Source organism: Poecile atricapillus, chromosome W (genome assembly GCF_030490865.1).
Source record: "Poecile atricapillus isolate bPoeAtr1 chromosome W, bPoeAtr1.hap1, whole genome shotgun sequence".
In the NCBI taxonomy this organism is placed as follows: domain Eukaryota; kingdom Metazoa; phylum Chordata; class Aves; order Passeriformes; family Paridae; genus Poecile; species Poecile atricapillus.
In genome coordinates this window covers 7,705,712-7,717,845 of record NC_081288.1, presented here as the reverse complement: position 1 = coordinate 7,717,845, position 12,134 = coordinate 7,705,712, and the positions used below count along the sequence as shown (strand labels likewise).

The following is a 12,134-nucleotide window of genomic DNA, read 5'->3' as shown; positions in this document are numbered from 1 at the left end:
CAACCTATAAGCAAACACCACCATGTCAATCAGACCATGGCACTGAGTGCCACATCCAGGCTTTCCTTAAACAGCTCCAGGGACGGCGACTTCACCACTTCCCTAGGCAGCCCATTCCAATGGCTAATTACCTTTCATGTGAAGAAATCCTCCCCACTGTCCAACCCAAACCTCCCTTGTCACAGCTTAGGAGTGAACAACCTCTCATGCTGTTGGGCTTTCTCCCACACAACCACAGACAGGAAGGCTCCTTCCGGGCAGTTCTTGAAGAGGTTTTGAAGTTTGCTTCAAATCCGAGGTAATGGAATACAACCCTCTTCAAACCCACACAGCATTTGATGAACACACTCTCTGTTCTCTTAATTTTTGAGGCTCTTCTGTGACACTTCCAGTATTTTACAAGGTAACATACTGTTGTAAGCATTGAACAGTGCATTGAACAGTCCCTCAACTGCACTGTAGGCTGAGACCTTCATATTCCATAACCACACTTGCCTGCTCCATCTTGGTATTGAAAAAACCTGCCAGCTTATACTCAGACAAATGTATGACAACAGATTTAAAACAGTGCCACATAGAATGGAGATTGCCAGGATCTGCATAAAAAATGTATTTTTTAATAATATATAAATAAGCACACTTAACTCTTACATTATTTTAGGTAATATCACAAAAAAATTTTACAAATTAAAAAAAAATTAAAATTGCCTTCTCAAGAGGCCAGGACAAATGGGCTCCACCTTCAGGGTTTTGGGCAATATCAAGATGACACAGGATGCCAGTACAATTACCAGAGAGTGTATTTTCACCAGTCTCGCTCTCACTGGTTCAGAGCTATGCTACTAAAGCCACAGATGCACTGGCTGAATGGGTACAAGACCTGATTAGTCAAGGAAAAATCTTCAAATTATGTAATATGCATTCATTGTTGATGAACCACTGGTACAAGCATTTGTGCTTTACATTTTGTAAATCAAGTGCTGATATTTCAATGATCTGCTGTTCACATGTCTTGACTAATGTTTTGCACCACACTCTAAACAGACTTGGTGGCAAATTAACTTGGTGGCATTTTACTTTAGTTTATTACAGTCCTCTAAGAATCATGAGAGACATCACATAGAGTCACTTCTTTGGCAGAAAAGCCAGTAAGAGACAAAAATAAAGTTAGAAAAATGTTGATTTCCAAAATGGACTATGATGCCACTTCAACAGTGATGATTTCACACTTTCCAGTATCTTGATCCGTGCAGGTAACATGCAAGGACCCATCCCTAGATAAAAGAGAGAGTTATGTTTAGGATTATCTCAACACAACACTTACTACGTTACTGCATGTGCCAAAGAGGATAAACAATAGTCTTCACACAGATGAAAGGATGACAGGTCAGCATCAAAATATCCAGGGACAAACTTGCTTTAACACAGATGAAACTGGCTTATGAAATTAAGTTTAATTTAGTATAATTAATACACACTTCTTGACCTTAAAGCATCTATCTTCTCAACATATGCTGGAATAGAACTAGGAACACATTTAAATATTGTAATTAATTTTGTATATGTGGTAATATTATTCAAAATATTCCTTGTGAGACCTGAGTAACAGCAAGGGATTAATAAACACGTCTTGTCATAGCAGGAGAACTTGGCTTTTGAAGTGCAAGTAGTCTTTAAATTCCAAGTATCTCCTTCAACAAGGAAAAACTTAATTGTAAAAATCCAAGAATTAAGAAACAATATTGAGCCCTACTTCAGCTAGGCATACAGTCACACAAAATATTTAGGTATAGATGTTCTATACTAAACTTCCTCTCCCTTTTTCACCTAAATATTAGTTAAACCTCCTTCCAAATAATGCTCTTTTTCTGCATGACAGAGTTGCCAAAAAGAACAATCCCCAAAATGTTTTCCTTATCAGTGCTCAGTATAAATCTCTGTATGACAAACAAGGCATTTCAGGTGAATTCTATTAACAGGCATTAATACACCTGATAGCTAACATATTTAAAGGAATTATTTTGAAGCAAAAATCGCAAGCAGAAATTTCCTATGGCACTGTTTCTCTGCTTAACAACTCTGCCTCTGAAAGGACAAAGTCACTGTAAATTCTACGATCCTCTGTATCTAAAAAAGACAAAACCTCCTTCACTTTTTCCCAAGAGTGTGGGCGTTCAGCAAAACTACCCAACCCACTTCCACAGGAGGTTTGAGACCCTGACTGCTCTCAAGCATGGTTAAAACTGATCAATGGCTCAGAAGTTACTAAAAATAATCTACATGATTGTATTAAGCTTTGTTTCTTTAGGAATCTAACAGTGACAGCACCAAAGGTACTGCAGAAAACCCCACATTTCTACAGAATCTACCTCTGCTAGGACTCCACAGCCAATGAAATGCTGAAATTTCTCAAAAATATTTAAATACTCTGTAACAGGAGCAAAGACTGCTTGTCAGAAGTGTGACATAGCAGGGTAAACAGCAGAACAACAAGTGTTTTGGGTACCTTTTCATAGTGAGAACAGTTAGTATATCATGTAGGCCATCCTCCTTTTTATCTAAATCCTGGAGTACAATCTATTAAAAAAAAAAACAAAACTTGATTATAATAGGTTCTTCAAGTTCTTGTGCAGTTCAAGGTAAGTGACACAACAGCTAAGATGTGAAAATTCATTCATTTTAGCTATTTCCACTATTGTTTTTGTGGTTTGGCTCAGGATCTACCCCTGAGATAGCAAGTACCTATCAGTCCCACAGTGTCCTTTAGAATCAGTACTGAAATTATTAGGTAACATCCCTTCCCTATCTCCTTTAAAGATATTTGGGCAGAATTAAGCTGGAATAACAATCTTAAATAGTCCATCAATTTCAGACACATCTGCCCCTTCCCCAATGCTTTCCAAGGAAAACATATAATAACTGTTTCAAAAAAGCTGTTTTCTCTCTGTAGGTTAACTCCTAACCAACAACTTTAAACCCTCACTTGATTTCATCTTACCACTGTGATAAATAAAATTCAATATTTAATACCTGTCCAATCTAGAAAGATCAAAGATCCTGTCCAATCTAGGAAGATCAAAAAGTAATCAACACATGAGGTATGCCATTTCTTAATCAGCTTTATTTTTAAAATGTTCAAGGATCTGTGCACTACTGGAATAACTGGTAAAGATCTCTCATCCCAGGTGATCTTATTACAGTAGTGCCAAGTGTCAAACCCTGTCAGCCGTTTAGGAATTCAAAAGGGAAACTTCAGTTTCTTTACAAGGTAGTTCTATATTTTGCATATCCAGAAGAATATTTAAAAGATCAATACCAAAGAGATGCATGTCATTGTAATTTTCTAACAACAAGTTTTGGTATTGGTGGAATTGGTTTCCACTTTTTTTTCCCCCAGATCCAACTGATTTCCAGGTGGCTGCTGTTAAAGTACACAGGAGTGTGCACATACTCACCTGTGCAAATTTCTCTTCTTCGCTCATGGGACTCTTCCCCAATGACTCATACAGCTCCAGGCACACAGAGGAAATATTTCCAGGAGCATGCAGGGTGTGCTGCCTTCGAGCTGGCAGGGGTGTCCCTGATGGAAACAGCACTGTGAATTTGTCAGCCCCTGACTCGTCTACTCCCTTAAAGAAAATAAAAAAGAATACAGTTCATGTTTTTCTTTAAGTGCTTCACTGAGCTGGAGGTGTTACAACAATGGTCCACAAGAAAAGAAATCCAAGCTTCATTCCCTCTGTCACATTTACCATCACAGCAAGTAAAAAACCCTGGCATTCCTAAAAATGAGAAGTCTAGCTATTATAGGAAAGATACAATCTATCTCCCCTTAAAATTAGTTTTTCCTGTCAATTTTTTATCAATAAACCTAAGTTACCATATACTGATGATCCATAGCAAATCTGTAGAAGTAACAATAAAACAATGCTGTTTTTCTAACATCAATCACACATAATTATGCTATATATTCGCTGCAGTGGAAAAAAATTCTAATATTCTAAATTTAGTCTTACCTTAAGAAGAATATCTTTGACAGAACACTCAATGAGTGCATCTTCTTCCAACAAGGTATTCTCTTTCCCTAGCAGAATTCCTGCCTCTATGGCTGCCCCAATGGGAATAACTTCATCTGGAGGAATTGAATTCAGTAATTCCACAGTTGGGAAAATATCTTTGATCAGCTGCTGTAGCTTTGGGATTCGAGCAGACCCACCACAAAGAACTACCTGGAAACACATCAGAATAATTTCAAATCTTTACTCTGTGAAATAAAACAGGTCACACCCTGCAGTGCAGAAATGCAAACTGCTCTGGGATATTTTATCATCTGCAGTTGTTGAACTAAAAAATTATGTAATCTTTGGTTGACTTCTGATACTTTTGCTTTTGAAATTAAAGGAAATATGTTTTTACGTGTCTTTTCTCTTACAGCTAGAATCATCTAGATAAAGTAACATTTTGAAAATTGAAAAATTCATCACAAAAAGAACATCAGGCTGAAAGGGACTTCCAGAGGTAATCTAGTCCAACCTCCTGACCAGAACAGGCACAGTTACAACAGGCTGCTCAGGATCTTTCCTCCAGATACATATTCCACAGACTCTGTAGGCCCTTAATTCAGCATCTGATTTCTGTCATACTACATATTCCTTTCCTGGAACCTAAAATTTCCCATGGTGTAACTTGTGTTGCTTTCCACTCACCCTTCCATCATGTATGGGTAGGAAGGAGCAATCCATAAATCCATGTCTTACTGCAGTGACTTTGTTGAAATCAGCCAGATTGGGACACAAAGCTAACTCCCACTTTTCCTCATGTAAAACATCAACCTAGTTTACAACTTTGAAGTTATTTCTTTTTACATCTAAAGCATCCCACAGCTCTCCATCCAAAGCATTAAAGCCTGAGAGCCTAAAAGGCCACCGAAAAACCACTGCCACCAGAAAACAAAAGCCATTCTTTGAACAGTGGCCTGGCCATACTTCACTATCCATCTGAGAAACTGAGATGTGACACAGCAAACAAATATAGTCTGAAAGATAAGAGTTAAGACTGAGTAATAAGAGTCCAAAACAACATCAAGTGTCACTGAAAGCACCAGGCAGCTTTAGTTGCAGACCTGATGAGCCAATTCCACCAGCAATGACTGCAAGCACAACTACAAAGGGGGTGAGATGAATTTCCTCTCTTACACCAAGGCAAGAGAGATCTAATGTCTGCTGCCTTGCTCAACATCTTTGGGATTAAAGCACTCTCTGGTCTGGCACCTCATGTGATTTTTAAGCCAGCAAGGAGCACATGCACCAAGTGGACACTTAGTGATTTGTTCAACTTTAAGTCAAAACTTTGCCTTTCTTCAGAAGTGTCAGCAAACCCTGTCCACAGCTCAATGAAGGCAGAACAAAGCCCACAGACTGAACTTAAAGGAAGGTACTCCTCAGCTGGAACTTGGGCAGAGTTACACCAACACACCAAATGGAGACAAATCCTCCCCACCCACTCAATACGCAGCAGTAAAAACACACAATTGAATGTGACTCTACCTTATGCTTAACTTCAAATACCTGAAATGAAAGCAAATACAGCAGTTCTAAAGACCCTGAATCATAGACTTTGTTGGATTTCAGCCAAAATTACTTAAATATATCATGAAATAATCTCAGTCCGCAAGGAAAACAGGGCCCATAAGCATTGTTCGTGTGGAAGTGTCCTACAGGCAAATTATTTCTATTATTACCTTATTAATATCATCTGCTGTAAATCCAACTTGCTGCAAGAGCTTTTTAATTGCTTCTACACATTTACTAAAAAGTGAAGAACAGATAAGTTCAAACCTGGCCCTAAAAGAGAAAAATAAAACATTCAAAAAAGATCATGTCATCCATTAGAGACAAATACCTGAAATAGAAGAACAATAATTTATAGAATATACTTTAGTTCTCCAGCTGGTACTAAGGGATTTTTAAAAAATCATCTTTTCCCATCATTAATCTTCAAGTGATTTTGTTGTTGTGGAAGTATCTGTGCTATTAGTTCCATCAACAACACCTACAAGTATGCACATTCATTCTTCACTGTACTCTACAGAAAAAAAAAAAGTATTGTTGTCTTGACAACACTGGTATTGCTGTCCTGACTCTTGCCAAAAAAATAAAGAAAAATCCTGGAGCTGCTTCATGATGCTTCAAGTGGATACAAGGACTCAATTTTTAGAGGCAAATCAAGCTGTGTCCTGATTTTCACACAGGGAGTAGATTAAGCAAATTAAAAAACAAATTTGTGCTTGCTTTTGTCTCTTTCAAGCCTGCAAGCGAAGTTCTACCCTGTACGAATACAACAAATCAAAGTCTGCAACTGGCATCCTGATCCAAAAGGAGCCGACCCCAGTCACACAGTATTGCTTCTCACACTTTCAAACATGCTGTGCCTTACTTGAGCAGCTTCAACTGCTGGAGTTTTGGAATGGAAAAGTCTGTTTCATTTTGCTAAAGCTGCTGCTGCCTGGAAGAGCAATCAAAGTGAGCTAAAAATCTCAGTAAGAGATCATCCCATGGGAAAGAGACTTAGTAGGACACAGCAGTAGGAACAAAAAGACAGAAAATATCTTTCTACTCCAGCTCTGAGAGGCACCATCAAGACTTCCAGGACTCCTACCATTCTGGATCTCATTTAGATGAAGAGTCCACAAGTCACATTTTCTTTAAGGAAAACACAACAACAAAAGCATTGTGGGGAAGGAAACAGCCACCTCGATTCATTACAGTATCTACTCCCCACCCATCAAAAACCAGACTCCGAAGATGCAGTCTCCTTGTGCCTTTTGCACTTCATTTTCTAACCATCAGGGCAACACTGTTAGTGTGACTGCCCTGACCACTACACATTGCAGCATAACACACCACCCACACGAAACAGCAAATCTGCCTTTTATCTTACTTCCTTCCCTAAAATAAACACCACCAGAAAGCAAAGCTTACTGGATGAACATCCATGATACCACCTAGAAAGATTTCAGTAGCTTCAAGATCTGCCTTACCTGGACACATTGCAATCAAAATCCAATCCATCATACAATGAATCTACAAAACAGTTTGCACTTCCCAGGGTTGATAAAGAATGTTTTGCAATATCAGCACTGTTCATTAACTTCATCATGGCTCTGGGATTTCCTCTAATATCATGCTTACAAGACCTGTATTTAAAAAAAAAAAGAGGATACCAGTTTAAAGAAGCAGGAATTTGACCTCTTTCCTGAAAGGAAAAACAGGTTAGAGCTCTTGACCTTTTTTTTTTGGCAAACATTTCAATATTAACTACAATGCCACTACTGAAAGTTTGCACACATCTCGACACTGCAGAGTCCACAGCTGAGCCCTTACAGTTCAACACCAACCTCAGGCAACATCCACCCAAACTCAGGCACGTTCCAGTCTTCCAACTCCCCCCAAACAACTGACTGCTCCTTCAGCATCGTCTTTACTTGAACCATTTCACTCCCAGACATTCTGCTAGATTGTTGTTTTTTTTCAGTAAGCACCACATAATGAAGATCCTGTCCTAACAGCAACATGCTTGGAATTCAAATCTTACCTCTGAAATTCAGAAGCTAAGTGTTGTGCTAGAGCTTCTGTGAAGCAAACTCCACCAATGCTGTCATCTGTATTTGTAGCGAGTACACGATATATTCCACTGTTTACTTCTATGACTGTGATAGAAAGTGATGTTCCACCCAGTTTATAAACCAGCACGTTGCTACCACGTTAAAAGAATATTGAAAGTAGCATTAATTTTGACACATTGTCAAAAGATAACCACCATCTATTGAAGGTTTTAATCAGACAAGAAGTATATGAGAATGGTAAAGAAATACCAAACAAGAAGAGCAAGAGTTCAAACTGACAGCAGGCTTTGCTATTTTGAAAGTGAATTATCTGTATATTCATAATGACAACCAGAATGCACCTACTGCATTCTGCAGGACCTCTGCTTTAGTTCTTCCAGCCCATGTAAAATGATCCCATCTCCCACAATTAAAACTAGCTATGCCAAAATACGTTTTAAAATGAATGCTATTCTTTTTAAGCCAATCAGCTTATCAAACAGAAAGTTGGAAACTGGGGACAAATCTTTAAAGACAATTCTCACAGTATAAACACCAAAACAAAGGCATTTACTGCACTACAAAATTACAACTTCTAAATGCTTATTGTCTTGATTGAGAGAAAACAGCAAAAGAAACCTCATGCTAAGGCAACACAGCATTCCCTCATTTTAAGACTTCTCTGGATTGAAGTACAGCAGTTTAAAAAGAAGTAAAACATTAGGATTTTACCTTTTCCCAGTGGGTGAATCTTGGCCAATTCCATAAGCAAGGAGAGCTGCAGATGGTTCATGAATTAATCTCATAACATTGAACCCAGCAGCTGCAGCTGCTTCCCTGCAATGAGCCATAACAGCATTTCATTTTACTTTAATGATCTCATTGCAGTCACACATTATTAAGATTTCACCTGAACTACATGTGACATCTGATCATACCTTGTTTATAGCATGGCATTAACAAGACTGAGTGACTGGAACAGAACCAAGAAAGTCAGTTGCTACTGTGTTCTTCAAATAATTGGATGTGCAGTGTTCTCATTTTCAAAGAAAACACTTTTAGGCCTGCTGTACTTCTTTCATGGCATTTAAATGAAAGGGCTGCCATTTATGCTCAGCTTTAAGCATGCTTAGGTTTTCTTACTGAGGAACTGTTAGAGCAAAGTGTTTCCAAACAGAATTTCCAAGTAGAAAACTGGTACGTATTCCATTTCTGTATTCTGACAAAGCAGACCTCAAGAGGTCATGTAGCACCACTTTGGGGAGTATGAAGGGCAGGGAGGGGAAATTATGGAGGAAGGTGAGAAACTATTAGCATTTCAAAGGGGTCACTGAAGATTCTGATCTGAAATGAGGATCTATGCATTGATGCATTCAAAATTTCCTCTCACTTCAGTGATTCAGAATTTCCTTTTGGTCACAAAAGAATCAGCAAATTCCATTAAATGTTTCTCAACTCAGGATTTAATCTCTTGCTTTCATATTTTCCCAATTTAAATAACATGCCAATATCTTGACTGACAGTCGCAAGTTGAAGTCCAGCAGCAGAATTCCCACTGCTGATCTTCCAGCCTCTCTGTTTTAGGCCCATAAAATGACAGAAAAATCTCAATGCTCTTACCCAAGGGCATTTTTCTGATTCTCTCCAAAATCAAATGGTACAGTGACAACAACGTCATTCACATCTGAACCCAGTGCAGACTGGGCAGTCTCTGTTTAGAAACACAGGCAGAGAGCATGGTAAGTAAAAGCAAAAAAATAAAAAAATGTATGACATCTTAAAAATAAAAGGACAGCTTAAAAAGCTAAAGCGTGTTATGAATTTAATTATTATATACCTTTCATTTTACTGAAAATTAGTTTTGCCACATCTTCTGGATTAATAAGTTTGTTATCTATTTCATACTGAAGTTTTCCATTCTTCTCAATTATCTGTAAGCAAAACCAACATACCTCTGTTAGACAGTAATTTGGTTAATAACAAAAAGTAATGTTTAATTTAGGCTCTGTTTAAAGTAAAAAGCACTGGGCTGTGTAAACACTCTCTGCATTAGTATTCTACTACAAGGGAATAAACACTTTCAAGATGCTTAACAAAGATCACAAAAAGACCTGTAGCATACGACAGACACAACAGGGACATTTAAGAACTCAGAGAACCTAGACTTTCCCTTTCTATTAAGTTTTCCTGAATACATAAGCAATGTTTAGAACAAAAGTACACTCCTGGATATATTCCGTAAGAAAAACCCAAGCTATTTCTAAAATCACACCAACATGAACAGTCAAAACCCAGGAAAAGCTTCACTCTTTCATTTTAAATATAATTCTCAGGATAATTTTCTCCTGTTCCGTAAAATTTTCTAGCAACAAGGACAGTATTATGCAAATTAAATACTGAGATTAAAGCAACTGGTTAAAGATGTTAATCACAAGGTGCTGCAACTTGAATATCTTCCACCAGCTCTAAGAAAAACCACAATGCTATTACCTAAATATATCAGGATCCATCCCTTTGGAGAATGGCCAAGAGATAAAAAGATTTCTGTTGGAACTAACTGTATCATGGTGGCAGACCCCAGACCATGGTTATCTACTGCCTAAAAACAGAAACATTCCACAGAGCAGCAAATGGACATCATACGGTGAGAGCTGATCACTACAGAACACGAACATGGTGTGGCCCAAACAATGACAAGGAAAGCATAAAATTATACAAATCATCATACTCACAGAGCATTTGCTTTCTGCAATATATTTCTTTGCCTGAGGGTCACCAGAGCTGTCCATAAAAATTCAAAATAACAAAATTAATCGCATGTTCAAGGTTAATTAGACAAGTGCATCTTGCTGATATACCTTTTAACATCTCCAACACATCAAGCTATATTTGAACTGAAGTTCCTGTTTTCACTCTACAGTTACATTTATAGAGTAATAGAAAAGCCAGTTAATTGATGTCACCTTTCATTCTCCTTTACCAAAACTTATGGTTGAAAAAACATCTGCTACGCATGGAAAAGGAAAATCAAACCCCAACACATTGTTTTAAGCTGCTATCCCCCATGAACATAATAATGGATTTCAGTGAAGTTCTGCATCTGAGAAGTGCTGAGAAATACACCAGAATGGGCAACATCTTGTCACCTCCTGTCAATGAAAGGGCTGTAACACACAGTTGGCTCATCCCTAAAAAGTTTTGTCACATCTCTGATGTTAACTCCAACCCAAGAGGTTCAGTTCTACTGCCATTGTGATTGGCAGCGCAATTAGGAAGTGCAATTGCAAGTGCAAATTACCACAGCTCTACTAACAGGAATCACAACAGGCACTAACCAACAGTTTCACTATTGCAATAAAAGCAACACAAAGTTTCACGCAAACAAAACCACAGAGGCTTTTACACACAGAAAAGCAATCAGGTGACAAGAAATCATAGTTAAGAAACTTAAATATCTATGAAAAACATATATGCAACTTCTTACTATATTCCACAACTTGATTTTCACAGACAAGTTCAGACCTAAAACAAAATGTTTCTTCTCTTCTATTTTCAGAAGCATCTCTTTGCTGCTGGAAGAAAATACAGGCTAAGAAGCTCGTCGTACCAACCTGGTCTAGGGGAAGGTGTCCCCGCCCATGGCAGAGGGTTGGAAGGGAGGTAATCATTAAAATCACCTCCAAACAAAACCGTTCAGTGACTCTATGATAACAAAATGACTTTTTAAAGAGATGTTTTCAGTATTAGTGCTAAGACGTTAAACCAGCTTTAAATGAGAAAAATTTCTCACCGCCTCTTTCACGCCCGTTCTCTTACCTTCGTCCAAGGATCTGCTTTACTTTCACTACAGTGTTTGAAATATTTCTTATCCTACTTTGCTTCGCAGCTAAACCAACAACCTGAATGGAAAATAAATGAAAATAAAAAAGGAAAAACTGAGTAACAGACAGAGCCCCCTCCCTTCCTCCTCCCCACACCACCCGGCGGAGGGGCAGCCTCACCTCCTCGCTCTCCGAGAACGCCACGACCGCGGGAGTGACCCGGTCCCCGGCGTCGTTGGCGACCACGTCGGCGCGGCCATCCTGGGGAGAGAAAGAGAGAGGCACAGCCGTGAGCCTGTGGAGCTTCACCGCCCCGGGGAGCCCCGGGGTGCGGGCCCAGAGCTCACCTTGTACACGGCGGCGCAGGCACAGGTGGCGCCCAGGTGCACCCCGATGGCCGCCATTGCCCCTCCCGCCCCGACGTGCTCCGCGCGGCCCGCTCCCAGCCAATCCCGCGCCGCGCCGTAACGTCACCGGCGGGACAGCCAATGAGAAAAAGCAGAGCGAGGAGCGTCATCGCGCATAGTAACGGGGGCAGACTGTGCGCGCGAGGCGCGCGGGTTTTGGCGGGAAGCGGCTCTGTGGAAGAGGCGGGCCCGTGGGGGTTCGTTTAACCCGGGGCGCCCGCGCGGCGAGAAAATAGGAGATAAAGTGCGGGAATTAGAGAAATTAAAATAGAAAATGGAGGTTAAAGAGGAGAAAGCAGCAAG

The 12,134-nt window shown here is 39.4% G+C and overlaps 1 protein-coding gene across 1 annotated transcript; it reads right to left on the bottom strand.

Moving 5' to 3' along the window:
• Nucleotides 1–629: 629 nt before the first annotated feature.
• Nucleotides 630–11,872, bottom strand: LOC131592351 (heat shock 70 kDa protein 14-like). Its single transcript, XM_058863795.1, has 14 exons — nt 11,772–11,872; nt 11,605–11,685; nt 11,420–11,502; nt 10,336–10,384; nt 9,441–9,534; nt 9,224–9,314; nt 8,336–8,440; nt 7,594–7,755; nt 7,040–7,195; nt 5,741–5,843; nt 4,017–4,229; nt 3,456–3,629; nt 2,507–2,577; nt 630–1,274 (listed from the first exon to the last, which is right to left on the bottom strand). Exons 1-14 carry the CDS (start codon nt 11,826–11,828, stop codon nt 1,196–1,198), a joined length of 1,518 nt encoding a protein of 505 aa, XP_058719778.1. The 5' UTR covers nt 11,829–11,872; the 3' UTR covers nt 630–1,195.
• Between the last annotated feature and the right edge of the window lie 262 nt (nt 11,873–12,134).

Excerpts from the sequence above, each read along its gene's own strand:
- LOC131592351 (XM_058863795.1), bottom strand. The coding sequence starts at position 11,828 with ATGGCGGCCATCGGGGTGCACCTGGGCGCCACCTGTGCCTGCGCCGCC. Across the intron at positions 9,535-10,335 it reads TTGCAGAAAGCAAATGCTCT|ATAATTGAGAAGAATGGAAA; the intron begins GTGAGTATGATG and ends TTTTGCTTACAG. Across the intron at positions 7,756-8,335 it reads GATTCACCCACTGGGAAAAG|CAACGTGCTGGTTTATAAAC; the intron begins GTAAAATCCTAA and ends TTAACGTGGTAG.